This window comes from Benincasa hispida, chromosome 7 (genome assembly GCF_009727055.1).
Source record: "Benincasa hispida cultivar B227 chromosome 7, ASM972705v1, whole genome shotgun sequence".
NCBI lineage: Eukaryota > Viridiplantae > Streptophyta > Magnoliopsida > Cucurbitales > Cucurbitaceae > Benincasa > Benincasa hispida.
Genome location: NC_052355.1, coordinates 34,037,790 through 34,054,886, shown reverse-complemented (window position 1 = coordinate 34,054,886; position 17,097 = coordinate 34,037,790). Strand labels below are relative to the sequence as shown.

Genomic DNA, 17,097 nt, shown 5'->3' with positions numbered 1-17,097 from the left:
TCTCTTTTAGGCTACATCAAAGTTTTTCTAAATTCTCCACTTTCTCAAACTTTCACGGAATTTGTCCAATATGTATGTCTTATGAGCTCCACCAAATGACTTTATGTGTAGACTAAATGACAAGTAAGAAGTGATTTACTTGGACATTAAGAATATTTACAAGACACATTGCAACAAACATGGGGTATAGAAGGAGTGACATTTGACTTTTGACACTAAGAATGGATATCTATTTTATAGATAATTTGTAATATTTATAATATAAGTTAAATTTTAAGTTTAATACTTAGATTTTGAAGTTTATATCTATTTGATCATTGAAAGTTTAGAAATCTATTAGACATCGTTAAAGTTCATAGCACAAATTTTGACTAATATTCTAAAAAATAAAAAATACTATTAAAAATTAATTTCAAGTAGTCCACTTACCATACATAATATAGGACTTAGGACTACATAACAAAATACAATTTTTCAAAGATTAAAAATAAAAAACAAAATGGTTACCAAATTCGACCTCAACTTTTAAAATGATAGCAAAATATATTCAATCTTCAAGCACAAGGGAGCTCTTTTCCCTCCAAAATGAAAATCTCAAAGTCAAAGACTTGCAATCTTTAGTAATGCATGTTATCAAGAAGTATTATTAGCTTGTAAATTAATACCATTTTACAGAAAATTTGGATTTTCCTTCCTTTCACATTAAACTCAAGGCAGGTTAGCAGAGAGCCATAGGCCAATATGGAAATCAGTAAATTCAGTACGTGTAAAGTTGAAGAAAATATAAATACCAACACCAGGCTTCACCAAAAATCTCCACATGAACAAACTCCATCTTTGAAATGGTGAAAACGTTTCGCATCTCGAATAATTATTTCCCTATCGACAAGCTTCGATATAAGCTTTATTGCCGAATGACAATTAACGCATGCCCGGAGATTCTTGGTAATTCTAAGTGTAGTTCCAGGAGCAGTACTGATTATACCATAAGCAACTGCTAGCCTCTCACTGTGATTACAAAGAGTTTCCTCAATCTCCTCATGATTCAAGTCATGTAGAACAGATTCCATATGAGGAACATAACCAGCTGCTTTTAATCTTTTCTCTAATCTATCAAGCTCTTCAAAAATTTCCTTTGATCTGGGATGTGATCTATCCCCAACATGAAACGTTTCGAGATTTCCGTTGATCTTGATAGAACTATGACCAAGGTCCTTGTTCAATCCTTTCTGTGTCATCATTAATCGAACATTCGCCACATGAGTCCATAAATGTGCAGAAGCATAGAGGTTTGAGAGTTGCACATGATACCCTGCATTATATGGATCTAATATGAAAAGTTGTTCTGCAGCAATTTCTCCCAACCTTACTTCGCGATGGATCTTGCAAGCACTCAGAAGAGCCCCCCAAACACTAACTCCAGGTTTAACTGGCATGCTCATGATGAAATCGTAAGCTTGATTCAAATAGCCTGCACGTCCTAGAAGATCGACCACGCAAGAGTAATGCTGGTGATGTGGTTCAATCCCGTAGTCTTGCATCTGGTGGAAAAGCTCCCATCCCTCTTTTACAAGACCTGAATTTTTGCAAGCTGTGAGGAGACCAACAAAAGTAACGTCGTTTGGACAAACTCCAGCTTGCTTCATTTCATTGTAATGGTTGATGGCTTCTTGTCCATGACCATGTAATCCATACCCCATAATCATTGCACTCCATAAGACAACGTCTTTAACGACCATTCTATCAAAAACACAACGAGCAAAATATATGCTTCCACATTTTGCATACATATCTACAAGGGACGTGTTTACAAAAGTATCGTCTCTGTACTCACTCTCAGAGATATAATCATCCAACCATCTTGCTAGTTTAAGAGACCCGACTTGGGCACCAGCTAGAATAGCAGACCTCACAGTAACAGAATCAACCCTGATATTCTTGGAAATCATCTCGTGGAATAGCTTGATTGCTTCTTCACCATATCCATTTTTTGCATAGCCAGAAATCATAGCATTCCATAAAATTAAATTCGGTTTTTCCATCTGATTAAAGAAAAATCTGGCAATTTCCACCAGTCCATGTTTTGCATACATAGTAGTCAGTGATATCACTATGTCGGGTTCAAATTCTAGACCCAATTTAGTCACTAAACCATGAATGGACTTTCCTTGTCCCAAATCTTCCACGTCCGTATAAGCTGTCATGACACTAACAAGGACAATCCAATCAAGCTTTACATTACATTGTCTCATTTCTTTGAAAATTTTCAATGCTTCCACGGGATCACCATTCTGAACATACCCCGAAATGATGGAAGTCCACGAAACAACAGTTCTATCATGCAACTTATCAAACACGATCCTAGCAGATGAGGTTTGACCAAATTTAGCATACATTGACACAAGACTATTCTGCACAAAAACATTTGATCCAAAGCCATATTTAAATGTCTGACCATGCATCTGTTTACCTATTCCTTCGACTGACATTCCATCACATGCTTTAAGCACATACAAAAATGTGAAGCAATTCGGGTACACCGGTGACATTTGCATATCCATATACATTCTGATAGCACCTCCAGCAATATTCTTCTGAGTGTAACCCTTTATGATGGCATTCCACAACAAAATATCTGGTTCTACGACTTCACGAAAAGCCTTGTGTGCATAGTTAACATCTCCAAAATGCAAACATGAATTGACAAATTTGATTATCAAGAAACCACACTTGTGTAGTCCAGACACAATTAACTGGACGTATAATTGATCCAAATGCTTCCTACAGGGTGAATTATGATTTAGTTGTGCAAAGAAGATGTGGAAATTGAAGTTGAAAGAAGATTGTCACCATCCATGTGATGTTGGGGTCTCGAAGACAGGGAAAAAAGTTATGATACAAATGAGTTACACCACTATTGTTACTTGTACGTTGGGAAGTTAAAGTTCTCTCGGGCCATAAAAGAGGCTTGGGCCATAAAAGGGGCATAGGAATTACAACATGTATTCGATAAGAAATAAGAATTAATGGAAAAAGTAACTCAGAGGCATTGTGTACAGACATCTTATGTAATACTAGGTATAAGTAAGGTCAATTAGATAGACTCCACGGTTTATTAAAATGCAAACAAGCTTGCCTCTCCGTTTTGTACAACCATAAATTCTAATGAAAGCAAATTGTGGACTAAAATCACAAATTTGAAATTTTGGTGTAATAATCCCATAGTGCTAACAGTAACATCCGGGAATTGCACTAGGAGTGGCCCCATTGGTAAGGGCTTGAAGTCTCTTGGCCATATCAGCTTAGAGGCCCCAAGTTCGAACTTTCGAGTGCCTTGGGCAGGCACAGGCCCCGGATGTAGGGAAGGAAAGCTTCGACCCCCAATTATCAAAAAATAAATAATAATAACATCCAAGAACTACAAACAAAGGGGAAGACTACATTTGATCAGGTGTATCAAACCTAAAATTACTCGCGCTCACCCAAGACAAAGCATCAACTTATCAAATACAAATGTGTTGGAAGCCACAAATCAAATCACACGATGTTCACCTAATCAAAATACTAAATATACTACAGATGTCTAACATCAAATGGTATAAAGCCAGCTGATAATCTCATGGGCTCAATCCTAAACAGCCTAAAAGACAACTATTATTCGATATATTGTAACTATATGTTAATCCATTACTGGCATTTAAACACGGGAAGACCAATAACAATAATGACCAAACCAAAACTTGCTGAGCGAATTCAAACCAAAAACACTGATTATTTCCAATCAAAGAAAAACCCCTAGAAAATGGAAATTGACAGTGGAATACCTCCTCAATGAAGCCTCGTGCGAGGTTATCGCCGACTTTGAAAGAGCTGATGAGAGTGACGACAACGAGAGAGAAAGCGAAAATGAATGCAAAGACATGGGTGGAAGTGCGAGGAACTGCTTAAGCCAGCTCTTTCAAATCTCTGTCTCTCCCGTGAAGGAGTTTTCCGGAGAAGAAAAATCCGATGAAGCTGTGCGATTGCTGCAGCTTGGGGGGAAGCGGTGATGTGGCGACGGCCGGCGAAGTTGGACCCCATAACTGTTGGACCAGAGGAAAATCGTCATCGCTTTTCTCAATTCGAAAACAATTGGGGTTATTAGAGGAAATTGTACGGATGACCCAATTTTTTTTTTTTTGTCCAAAATGTCAAATGACTCATTTTTAAAATATAATGTCAATTGATCCTATGCTTACGTCATCATGGGATGAGATTACAAAAATGTCCCTCTAGTCTATACGAGTGCGCTCAAACTCAATGGTCGTCCCACTCTGCTCAAAATTAGGGAAAATTGTACGTGCAAGTGTCGTTCATCTCGCTCTGCAAAACCATCGTCCATTTATTGCCGTAATCGAAGTTCTCTACGGGATTAGTGATTAATTTTTGTCTTCCATGTTGTGTTGTGTCTTTTTAGGTTGGTTTCGTTTGATCGGTCGTCACGTTCATAACTGGTTTGGGGGTTTAATCGGTCGCGTCTCTTTTTTATTTTGGGTTTCGATGTGTTCTATATTGGTTGAGGACGAAGAAGATATAGTTAGAGTCAGACAAGTTAGTGGACGAGTTTTGTGAGAGCGAGATGGGATAAAATGATTCGAGTGAAAGCAAGATGGGCTAGAGCGAGATGGGATAGAGCGATTCGAGCGAAAGTGAGATGGGCTAGAGCGAGACGAGCGAAAGCGAGATGTGCTAGAGCGAGATTAGCGAGAGATAGTGAGAGCTAGCGAGATTATTAGCGAGATTAGCGAGACTTTAACAGTATATTTTGATTTTTTTAGTACGAACCTGTTAACTGTTGAATGTTCATACAATGCATGAGTAATTTAAGATGTCAAAATCTTTGAAAATTCGTGAAGTTGATAGGTTTCCCGGGCAAGTAACTTGCCTGGCCCACGTTGCCAATGCAAACAAGATTGTAAAGCAGAAGCTTACCGGAAGGCAGTTAGAGATGTTCAAGAAGAACAGTTTTTGGTCGCTTTCTAAACATTGAACTTGTATTCAACAGCCCATTAATCCACCATATGCTATTGAGGAAAGTGAAGAAGTCAGGAATGGACTCAATTAGTTTCTTTATCAGAGGAAAGGTCGTCACATTTTCGAAGGACGACTTTTTATTGATCACTAGTTTGTGGCGGTCTCCTATGTGAGTTGGATGGAGTGAGGAGTCCTCACAAGAACTTTTTACGAGGTACTTTGGTAGTCAGTCGACCTCAGATGCATTCCACTTGAATTTACTTGAAGAAGAATACAAAAAATTGGTATTTGAAAATGATGATGATGTTGTGAAAATTACCCTACTATATTATACAGAGGTTGCAATGATGGGTAAAAACAAGCAAAAGAATGTTGTAGATCGTACTCTATTTGACGATGTTGAAGACATAGACTACTACAACAATCTTGATTGGGGTACAATTATTTGGCAGAGGACACTCCACGCCCTGAAGACCGCACTTAATGACAAGGTTGGTTTATACAAGGAGAGGGTGAGGGGAAATAAAAATTATGTTGTGAAGTACTCACTCCGTGGATTTCCCCAAGCATTCCAGGCAGATGTTCCTTAACTTAACTTTATCTTTGGTTTAACATTAACATAGTTAAAAATTTGAGTTGTTTAGATTTAGGTGTGGACGTACGAGATCCTTTCGTCAATAGTAGGGAACGTTGCCACTCGAAAGAGCAAGGTAGCCATTCCTCGTATATTATGGTGGTTATGCTCCCACTCGGTGTCATTCAAAGCACTCGAGAGAGACATTTTTTAGTCTTAAAATGTAAGTGTAATCTATGTAGCCATAGTATGTTTATTCGGTAGTTAAATGTACACTAACCATCTTACTGGGTTCCTTAATGCAGACAAAAGTTAAAGAGGGTATTGTCATGTCCGATACTGAGAAGTAGTTTCGGGACACCCCAATTGATAGATGAGCCGTAAGACAAGCACACTCCGAGAGAGTTTATGGAGCTCTAGTAGTTCAAATAGTGACAGTAGTTCAAAAGGTGGGGAAGGTGAACAACATGGTAATTTAGAAGGTGGAGTGAGGGATGACGAATCTGATGGGGACCAAAACATCCACTAGCCTACTTACACCCCCAGTGAGGATATATTTCATGATGTGCTAGTGAGTGACGTACGTCTTGAGCCTGAGGAGGAGTGTTCTGTCCCGGAGGTTCCGGGCCTCAGGGAGGGAGGCAATGTTGATCTTGGTATATATGCGTACCTGCGGAGCATTGACAGCTCAATATCGAGCTTGGATGCCCGTGTATCGAACCTAGAAACGGACATGAGAAACATGAAAGCACAATTGTCAACTATTTTGTCTCTATTACAGTGTATGAAAGGTTCCATGGTGTTTGAGTCGACAAGGTCTCCCACTCCACAGACTGGCCATGATGCCACTATGTCCCCCATCCCGACTGTACGTAGGTCACCTACCCCACCTGTACGTAGGTCACCTAACCCCACCTCCACCTAAGTCACCGATCCCACCTCCACCTTCATCTGTACAGCTTGATATCACGATCTCCTCTAACACCCTACATCTCGATTCACAGGTATGATCATTATGTGATTCAAAAATTTCTTTCTTCATATTTTTTATTCAGCATGTTCAGCATTTTGTTATATTTCTGTAGGTTATGGTCAAGAGTAGAAAAACAACACGTAAGAGGAAGGTCGTTGATAAGTACACACCTTCCGTTGAACCAAAAAAGAAAATAACAAAAGAGAAGGAAGTTAAGGTTCAACTTCCTTTGGATCGTCCAAATATTAAGTACCCTCTCCCTGGGGTACCTATGATACAGTTTAAAGCGACGATCCAATACTCCTTGGAGCATGAGGTTCCGGCAGCTATATTGAAGGAAATGGTGAACTGGATTGCCGATAAGAATACGGACAATGAGGTTCGAGAAAAGGTAGTTCGACCATTATCTAAAACCTTTTTTCAGGAGTTGACTGAACCAAGTTCATGGGTTGAGTGTGACGTAAGTTTATGATCCTTGTCCTTTTTACCAAGTACATATAGTTATAAACCCTCTCCTAACGTATATCTTGTTCTAGATGCATACCCTAAATATCCTTTTTGAGTTCATGAAAGATCAATTCTATAGGCGACCAGATATGTATATGGCTCGCTTCACCATCCTGCCAATTGGAATAACGGTAACCATTTACTGCACTTTTGAATAGGAATACGTTGGTTGACTATTATGTGTTTTAATATTCTTTTCGCCATGTAGAGTCACCTAAATTCTCGAGATGGGGTCTACAAACATATTAAGAACAAGTCGACTTTGGATGTTGCCGTAGCATGGGCGGATGAGATGTTACCGAATTATGTCATGGGTAAATTTGATGTCAAGTGGTCAGATGTGGACTTTGTATACACGACAACAAACATTGATCAGCATTGGATGTTGATAGCATTCGATCTAAATAGAGGTTGGTTGTTCGTATTTGATTCACTACCGTCCATGATATCGAAGAAGAAGCTGGAGTCTTTCCTTGAACCATTGACTTACACCTTACCATCGCTTCTTCACTACTATGACTTGAAACGTTGGAAGCCGGACATCGAAATGTCTCATTGGAAGATATCCCGACCTACCTCTACGAATACACAACACGGATCATTAGATTGTGGAATATTTGTTGTAAAATTCTTAGAACATTTAGTGACTAGTAGTGCCCCATTTGTAATAACTCAGGATAAGATGACTGACTATAAGATGCAATTGACATGTCAATTGTAGACGAACACTCCATATTATTGACGTACATGTATATTATGTATATTATTGATGTAATTTTACTAACATGTTATTTAAATTGTTAGTGTAGAACTACCATGAATATAGAAGATTCATTCATGAATAGCCAACAAGTTAAATTAAACTTATAAAAGAGAGAGCGAGATAAGCGAGACATCTGAAGGGATTCATGAATAGACAAACTAGACGATCGTTTATAGTCTCTACACCTTCGCTTACTAACTATTACACGATCGCTTACTAGATTCTATACGATGAGCGGCACACTGCACGATCGTTTATCAAATGTTAAACGATCGTTTATAAGTTTTACACGATTGCTAACAAATACTAGATGCTAGCTTACAAGAAGTAAACGATAATCATTAATTACACTTATAAAAGGGATAGAGCGAGATACGCGAAATGGGCTTACAAAATACTCCGCGATCGCTCACAAACCGCTACACGATCGCTTACAGATTACAATATGATCGCTTACCAACTACTACACGATCAACGGGCGCCGCTACACGATCGCTTAGAAGAAGTAAATGATAATCATTAATTACACTTATAAAGAGGAGAGCGAGATACGTGAGATGGGCTTACAAAATACTCCACGATCGCTTACAAACTCCTACATGATCGCTTATAATTTATTACACGCTCGCTTACAGATTACAACACGATTGCTAGATTACAACACGATCGCTTACCAACTACTACACGATCACAGGGCTTCGCTACACGATCGCTTAGAAGAAGTACATGATAATCATTAATTACACTTATAAAAGGGAAAACGAGATATGCGAGAGCGAGATTTGCGAGATGGGCTTACAAAATACTCCGCGATCGCTTATAATTTATTACACGATCGCTTACAGATTACAACACGACCGCTTACCAACTACTACACGATCACAAGCCTCTGCTACACGATCGCTTAGAAGAAGTAAACGATAATCATTAATTACGAGAGCAAGATACGCGCGATTGGCTTTTTTATCCAAATAAAAATGCTAATTTTATTTTATTAATTTTTTTTTACAATCACTCAATTTTGATTCGGAAAATTCTTTTTAAAAAATCTATTTTAGGCTCTAAAATCTAAACATGAAAATTATAATTTAAGTCAATTAACCTTAAAAAATATTTATTTTAAATTTTAAATTCTTAATTTTTTTAAAGAAAATTGCAAAAACTACCCCTCATGTATGGTGGTAGTTGCAATTATACCCTTAAAATTTCAATAAAATTGAACCCTCAAAATTATATAAATGTTGAAATTGGGTCAAAATAGACCTTCAAACTTACATAATTTTATAAATTGTAACGTTTATATAAGTATAAGATTTCAATTTTTAACATGTTTGGTTAATTTTCTACGCTTACATATTACAACACGATCGCTTACCAACTACTACATGATCACAGGGCTCCGCTACACGATCGCCTAGAAGAAGTAAACGATAATCATTAATTACACTTATAAAAGGGAGAGTGAGATAAGTGAAAGCGAGATGGGCGAGAGCGAGATACGCGAGAGCGAGACGTTTCTAGAATGGTTCATGAATAGCCATCAATTTAATTACACTTACAAAAGGAAGAGCGAGATATCTGAAGAGATTCATGAATAGACAAACTCTAGTAATCAAACTTATAAGCGAGACATTTTAAAAAGGATTACAAGTGATAGCGAGATTAGCGATGGCAAGATTCGCGAGAGCGAGACGTTTCCTGAATGGTTCACGAATAGTCAACAATTTAATTAACATTTGAAGAGATTTGTGAATAGACAAGTAACACATAGAAAATTACAGTTTTAAGGATTAAAGTGGCACATAGAATGTTACAGTTTTGAGGATTCGTGAATAGACAAGTGGCACATAGACAATTACATAGACAAGTGGCACTGATAACTGGCAGAAATGTCAGTTATTAGAAGCCTTTTACTTAGAATCATGAGGGATAATAAGTAGAAAATGCGGTGATAATACTTAGAATTTGCGAAAAATTGAGTTTTGCGTCAATTAGCACCTAAATCCTCACTGACCCCAATATTATGCATTACTTCATGCCAAAGTGTCTATTTTTGTAGCTATCACAGGAATCAAACACATACGTTTGAAATAAGCTATCGTAGACAAATGCATACGCTGAAGCCAGGCGATCGCAAAGACAAAGGCATGAGCTAAGCAATCGCAAATGGTAATCACATACGTCCAACACATGGAAGTTACGGTAATCACATGCGTCCAACGCATGGAAGTTGCGGTAATCACATGCGTCCAATCCATGGGAATTGTGGTGACCAAATGGAGATTACGGCCAAGGAGTGATAGCCATAATAGAAGATCGCAAGATGGGTAGAACGCGTTGATAACTTCAGCTGAATCAAGCTCGGACGCATACCTTGGGAATATCAACAAGATAAGGCGATGTGACAATGCCCATACCGCGATAAAAGTAGCAGTGAGCCATACCGTCATCATTATAGCTGTCGGCGTCCAACTCTATAAATAGCCCTTGGGACCTTCATTTTAAGACATCCGAATTTCTGCCTCAAGGTAGAAGTTTGTAATCACAGATGAGAGCTTGAAAGATATTTTCAGTGAGAATTCTTGATCTCCACAACCCAAACCGAGTGACGATCGGAGCATTTGCCGGAGATAGAGCTCGAAAGAGACATCTCCACCACTCAACCATGGCACCACCGACAGCCTTGACGCAGAGTCCTTCCTTTCTCTTTTAATCTTTGTGTTGTATTACATTTTAGCTTAAGTTATTAAGATATTTTGTGATCAATGCAAATCTTAAATCCTTCATTGTTGTCTTCTTCATTATCTTCATCTCTATCATAGTTTATCTTCAGCGTTTATTTATCAACGAAAATCGCATGCTTAATCGTGTAGCCTAGAGATAGGACGCATGAAGCAACCCACCAAGAGGTGTGCGTTGTACGAGTATAGTGAGTTAATCCTCTTTGCTTGGTGAAAGGCTGTAGCAACACCTGTCTATGGGACGATGCATTGCTTGTCTATAAGTTAAATAGCTGCGTCTAACTGCCTGAGAAGGTAAGAGATGGAACGCACTAAAGCAAAGTTCGCATTGTTCCTAGAGATAGGCATAATCTTATGCTCGATGCAACCATGCACTATAGAGATATAGTCATGCGGCTAACCACCGAGAGGTGTGCGACGCGTTAGTGCAATGAGCTGGGATTACTCGGGCGATTTAAGATAATAAACATTACTATGCGTTAATGGTTGTCGTGTCTCTACTTATTCTCATCGCAAATCTTCTATTGCTCAATCTGTTTAGTTAGGAGTAGGAATAGTGTGTACATCCATTTAACTTCTTTTTATTTTTCTTTTCATCTCCTCAAACGCATTGCTTCAAAAGAATTATTGAGTGACAAGTCCCTGTGTTCGACCTCGGATTACCTGAGAAACTTGCGTTTGCGTTATACTTGGCACGAGCGTAAGAAAACTTGTGATAGGAACGCATGGACATTGCATATTAGTTTAACGCATCTTCATTCCGACGCATGACCTCATACACATGGGTGCAAACGCATAAGCCATGTCTAACGCATGAATTCATGTATAGCCCCATCCGTCCATAATAAATAAAATAAATAAATCGTTTCCTAAAAATCAACAAGTTTTTGGCGCCATTGCCAAGGACTTGGCAGCTAATGTTTTGTGAAGTTTTTTGTGTTTTTCCAGGCACCCTTTCAATCTTAGCGTATTGTAGATTGTGCGACCAAGCTGCAAACAATATTTGAAGTATAGACGATGCGTCGAAAGTCAAATATTGATCCCGAGATAGAAAGGCTGTCTGTCACATGAGCTGGAAGCAGTCTTAGACGCATGTCAATCATCATGCGTCCAACAATTGCTGGAAGCTCCAATGGTCAAGGCGATCCCTTTGACCTAAGCAGTTGAGAANTGAAGTATAGGTGATGCGTCGAAAGTAAAATATTGACCCCGAGATAGAAAGGCTATCTGTCACATGAGCTGGAAGCAGTCTTAGACGCATGTCAATCATCATGCGTCCAACAATTGCTGGAAGCTCCAATGGTCAGGACGACCCCCTTAACCCAAGCAATTGAGAACCATCTCCTACATGGGCGACTCCTTGTGGTAACAACACTCCAATTTCTCCAGGGATGTCTTTTACTCTATCTTTTACATTGCTTTATTAGTTTAGTTTATTATTTTTATTTGTTGTTATTTTGGATATGTGGCTGCTTCCTTGGCTGTGGTGCGTTTGCTTCTTGTAGGTGCAATAATAACTCTCCTCGGTGCTAGTTACAACAGAAGAATCATCCACATCCTTCAACATATGGCTTCATTCGCATGAACTCCAACGCATTGTCGCATGCGTTCTTCTACTTAAGGTTCTTTTCTTGTTATCTTTTAGGCATTATCCTTTTGAAATTCTCCTTGTTTGACTGCGGTTCTTTGCAATGCGTCTATAATGGTACAAATAATTCACCGCATCCTCTAACTAGTATCGCAAGGCACCCCTTATTTTTAATAGCTTCTTTAAAGTGTGAAAGTCTATAGTTTTATTGTGTGCAAACCCTTGCTCAAACATTTGTTATCACATTCCTGTTGAGTTTGTTTTTAGCTTGCAGTGAGAATACTGCCATCCTCTTAGTTTGGGAGGGTGGCAGCGGTCTCGGAGAATTGCGTTCATAACATTGCGGTCATTTTCTTTAAAAAAAAAAAAAAAGAGCTTTTGAAAATAACAACTCCATTGCCAACACAATGGAGAGACCCATGTTGACAAGAGTTGAGTTATGAAAGGTACTTACCCGTAGTTGGATGTCCGCATGACACCTATGGGGGCAAGCCAAAACGAAGATAAGTCGCCAGGATCAACGCATAAACACAATTCCTCTGTCTAGCGCAAGTCAAATTAAGCAAGACATGAGTTGAGTTGAATATGGAACGCAACCGAAGTTGGATGCTCGCATGACACATGTAGAAGTAAGCCAAAATGAAGAGTGTAACCAAGTTCAACGCCGCGTTAGATTAAATAAACACATAATTGTTTTGGACGAATGCATTCTCATGAGCTGAACGCAAAGTTGCGGAGAATGAATAAAAAAGTTTTTAAGCAAAGGCTTGCCGAATTTAACTTAGAAAAGATCTCTTTGGATAAGCAGCCGAAGTAGAGGAGAGCACTGCGTCCATAGTTAGAGGCATGAGTAAATTATATTCTGAGAAGATGGTCATCGCAAAGAGACGCAGGAAGGTGAGCTAAGAATTTCTTAAGTATAACACATACTTGAGGACAAGCATGATTCTAAGTTTGGGGGAAGGGGGGGTGATAACTGGCAGAAATGCCAGTTATTATAAGCCTTTTACTTAGAATCATGAGGGCTAATAAGTAGAAAATGCAGTGATAATACTTAGAATTTGCGAAAAATTGAGTTTTGCGTCAATTAGCACCTAAATCCTCACTGACCCCAATATTATGCTTTACCCCATGCCAAAATGTCTATTTTTGTAGCTATCGCAGGTATCAAACGCATGCATTTGAAATAAGCTATCGCAGACAAATGCATGCGCTGAAGCCAGGCGATCGCAAAGACAAACACATGAGCTAAGCAATCGTAGCCGGTAATCACATGCGTCAAACGCATGGAAGTTGTTGTAATCACATGCGTCCAATGCATGGGAATTGCGGTGACCAAATGGAGATTGCGGCCAAGGAGTGATAGCCATAATAAAAGATCGCAAGATGGGTAGAACGCGTTGATAACTTCAGCTGAATCAAGCTCAGACGCATACCTTGGGAGTATCAACAAGATAAGGCGATGTAACAATGCCCATATCGTGATAAAAGTAGCAGTGAGCCATACCATCATCATTATAGCTGTCGGCGTCCAAACTTTATAAATAGCCCTTGGGACCTTCATTTTAAGACATCCGAATTTATGCCTCAGGGCAGAAGTTTATGATCACAGATGAGAGCTTGGAAGAGATTTTCAGTGAGAATTCTTCATCTCCACAACCCAAACCGAGTGACGATCGGAGCATTCGTCGGAGATAGAGCTCGAGAGAGACATCTTCACCACTCAACCATGGCACCACCGGCAGCCTTGATGCAAAGTCCTTCCTTTCTCTTCTAATCTATGTGTTGTATTACATTTTAGCTTAAGTTATTAAGATATTTTGTGATCAATGCAAATCTTAACTCCTTCATTGCCCTTCTTCATTATCTTCATCTATCATAGTTTATCTTCAACGTTTATTTATCAAAGACAATCGCATGTTTAATCGTGTAGCCTAGAGATAGGACGCATGAAGCAACCCACCGAGAGGTGTGCATTGTGCGAGTATAGTGAGTTAATCCTCTTTGCTTGGTGAAAGGTTGTAGCAATGCCTGTCTATGGGACGTTGCATTGCTTGTCTATAAGTTAAATAGTCGTGTCTAACTGCCTGAAAAGGTAAGAGATGGAACGCACTAAAGCAAAGTTAACATTGTTCTTAGAGATAGGCACAATCTTATGCTCGACGCAACCATGCACTATAGAGATATAGTCATGCGGTTGACTGTCGAGAGGTGTGCGATGCATTAGTGCAATGAGCTGGGATTACTCAGGCGATTTAAGATAATAAACATTACTATGCGTTAATGGTTGTTGTGTCTCTACTTATTCTCATCGCAAATCTTCTATTGCTCAATCTGTTTAGTTAGGAGTAGGAATAGTATGTACATCCATTTAACTTCTTTTTATTTTTCTTTTCATCACCTCAAACGCATTGCTTCACAAGAATTATTGAGTGACAAGTCCTTGTGTTCGACCTCGGATTACCTGAGAAACTTACGTTTGCGTTATACTTGGCGCGAGCATAAGAAAACTTGTGATAGGAATGCATGGTCATTGCATATTAGTTTAACGCATCTTCATTCTGACGCATGACCTCAGATGCATGGGTGCAAACACATAAGCCATGTCTAACGCATGAATTCATGTACAGCCCCATCCGTCCATAATAAATAAAATAAATAAATCGTTTTCTAAAAATCAACAGGTACATAGACAATTACAAAGACAAGTGGCACATAGACAACTACAAATAACTGACATTTGAATCATTTGTATTAGAATCAATAGGTTGCTTGGACATCAACGGTTCACTGCAGTTTTGCCGATTATGCCTGTAGTTCCCACACCTACCACATTTTATTTGTCTGTGTTGTTCTCCTCTTGATGGTATTCTTTGTACTCTTTGTCGTCCGACCTATACCACTCTTCTAGGAGGTACAATATGCTTTTCCACATATCCCGGAGGTCTCTTCCATTCAGATATGTGACCGAGTGGGTTTACAGGTTCTGCATAAGTAGCCATGAGGGAGTCAACGCTATAGAATAGACTGCACAAACCATGGATGGGGATGTTTCATTCTCGCGCAGCCATAATCACATGCGAACATGGGATACCGAGTGATTCAAATTCCTTGCATGTGCATTCCTTCGTATAGAGGTTCACAATACCATCCAATCGATTGTTCTGCACATGGATACTATAACAATCAATCGACTCAACTCGATATCGTTTGCCTTTGTCACACTCAGTTGTTATTCGGTTTTCACAGTAGTCTGAGTGTGACGTCATTCGAGATGCCCAATAATTTCTCCATTCATAAAACCATGACTGGATGAGGCCTCGAACGTGTTCCAACAAGCACATTATGAGCAGCTGTCAATATTCTTTGGTCAATGAATTAAAACACTCTGCACTATTGGACGTCATGTTAACGTATCTTCGTTCTGTTTGGTAAACACTCGCCCACCTTTCAAGACCAATATCCTCAAAATATTTCGATACTGCACCATTTCAAAAAGTACGTAGTTAGTCCCAATGTGCTTAGAACTCTGACATGCGAAATGCCCTGGCTGCATCCTTGAACATCCCAACAATCGTGTTTTCCTTAAAGTTGGAAAGAATATTATTTTCTAGGTGGTAGGTGCATAATTCATGAAATGCTGTGGGAAAAACTACACGAATGACATTGCCAATAGATACCGCTCGATCGGACACAAACACCAAGTTAGAGGGTTCTCCAATGGCACACTTCAAGTTCAACATAAACCACTTCCAAGCTTGATCAATTTCATTGTCCACTATGGCATATGCTAATGGGTAAACTTGGTTGTTGTCATCCATGGAGACACCGACCAACATGGTCCCTTTGTATTTTTCTTTTAGATACGATCCATTAACAATTATCACAGGCCAAAAACTTGAAAAACCTCTAATACAAGGTCCTAATGCCATAAACATGTACTTGAAATGGACATCATTTTCAAGTACGATTCAAACCCTGTACCTGGATTCTCCATCTTTAACCCTTCACCATATGCATGTAAAACAGCGTATGACTCTTCTGGAGTACCCCTGGCGAGAGCATAAGTGGTTTCCCTTGCACACCATGCCTTATTGTAACTTATGTTTACACCATACTCTTTCCTCATATCCTCAATGATGTGACGAGGTTTATAAACACGTCCTATGCCTATGAACTTGTCTTTGATTAGTTTACCAACTACCGCAGTTGTTGCTTGTCTATGGTCATGATTTAAAATTCCAATAGAACATGTGTGCGACCGCATATATTTCGTGATCTTAAATATGTCACACCCTGGAATTTTAACTGCACGAAGGCTCCACTTATAATTATCCTCTATACATTTAACAGTAAACAAAGACTTAGTTGACTTCCTTAACTTATATTCAAAATTATTGTTTATGCACAGAATAGACAATCTCATTTTTAAATCACTCTTACTCAAAAAAAATTGACCAACTTCAACATCTGTCTCGGATGAAGAGGTGCCAGGCATAATCAATTCCCCTCTACGACATGAAGACATGAAATTCAATCCTGCTGATCTCTCAGTAACAGCCACTGCAGGTTTATGCACCTCTGAAGGACCACAATCCATAATCCTACTGATCTCTCATTATCGACCACGAAAGGATCATGCTCTTCTGAAGGACCACAATCCATAAAATTCAAACCTGCTAATCGGCACAGGTCTGTTACATTGAGTTTCTCTTTCCAAGTCCACTGCACGAATGCTATCATTGTCTATTGATAATGTTAATGGTTGAGTGTTCATAGACAATGGAATATCACCCACTTCTCGATTAAGCTCATACGATGCCTCGTATTGTCTGTCTACACCTATACCATCATCACTCATATTCACTTTCGTCATGGTATGATTTTAGTGTTACATATAGCTGAACTGTAGAAAAATCATCCCAGCAAAGAAGGAAG

At 39.1% G+C, this 17,097-nt stretch overlaps 2 protein-coding genes across 2 annotated transcripts; both read right to left on the bottom strand.

Moving 5' to 3' along the window:
- Nucleotides 1-646: 646 nt before the first annotated feature.
- Nucleotides 647-4,135, bottom strand: LOC120081840 (pentatricopeptide repeat-containing protein At3g12770). Its single transcript, XM_039037015.1, has 2 exons — nucleotides 3,825-4,135; nucleotides 647-2,781 (listed from the first exon to the last, which is right to left on the bottom strand). The coding sequence occupies exons 1-2, from the start codon at nucleotides 3,920-3,922 to the stop codon at nucleotides 804-806; spliced, it is 2,076 nt and encodes a 691-aa protein (XP_038892943.1). The 5' UTR covers nucleotides 3,923-4,135; the 3' UTR covers nucleotides 647-803.
- An 11,545-nt stretch (nucleotides 4,136-15,680) lies between these two features.
- LOC120081063 lies at nucleotides 15,681-16,759 on the bottom strand. The gene is made up of 3 exons (XM_039035742.1): nucleotides 16,618-16,759; nucleotides 16,144-16,497; nucleotides 15,681-16,081 (listed from the first exon to the last, which is right to left on the bottom strand). Exons 1-3 carry the CDS (start codon nucleotides 16,757-16,759, stop codon nucleotides 15,681-15,683), a joined length of 897 nt encoding a protein of 298 aa, XP_038891670.1.
- Nucleotides 16,760-17,097: the final 338 nt, after the last annotated feature.

What these genes read in the sequence shown, in the direction of transcription:
- LOC120081840 (XM_039037015.1), bottom strand. Translation starts at nt 3,922, where the DNA reads ATGTCTTTGCATTCATTTTCGCTTTCTCTCTCGTTGTCGTCACTCTCA. An exon ending in CACGAGGCTTCATTGAGGAG is followed by an intron (nt 2,782 to 3,824) that starts GTATTCCACTGT and finishes TTCACCCTGTAG; the next exon opens with GAAGCATTTGGATCAATTAT.
- LOC120081063 (XM_039035742.1), bottom strand. Translation starts at nt 16,759, where the DNA reads ATGGATTGTGGTCCTTCAGAGGTGCATAAACCTGCAGTGGCTGTTACT. An exon ending in CGAGACAGATGTTGAAGTTG is followed by an intron (nt 16,498 to 16,617) that starts GTCAATTTTTTT and finishes TTAAATGTATAG; the next exon opens with AGGATAATTATAAGTGGAGC. An exon ending in GTTAAAGATGGAGAATCCAG is followed by an intron (nt 16,082 to 16,143) that starts GTACAGGGTTTG and finishes TTATGGCATTAG; the next exon opens with GACCTTGTATTAGAGGTTTT.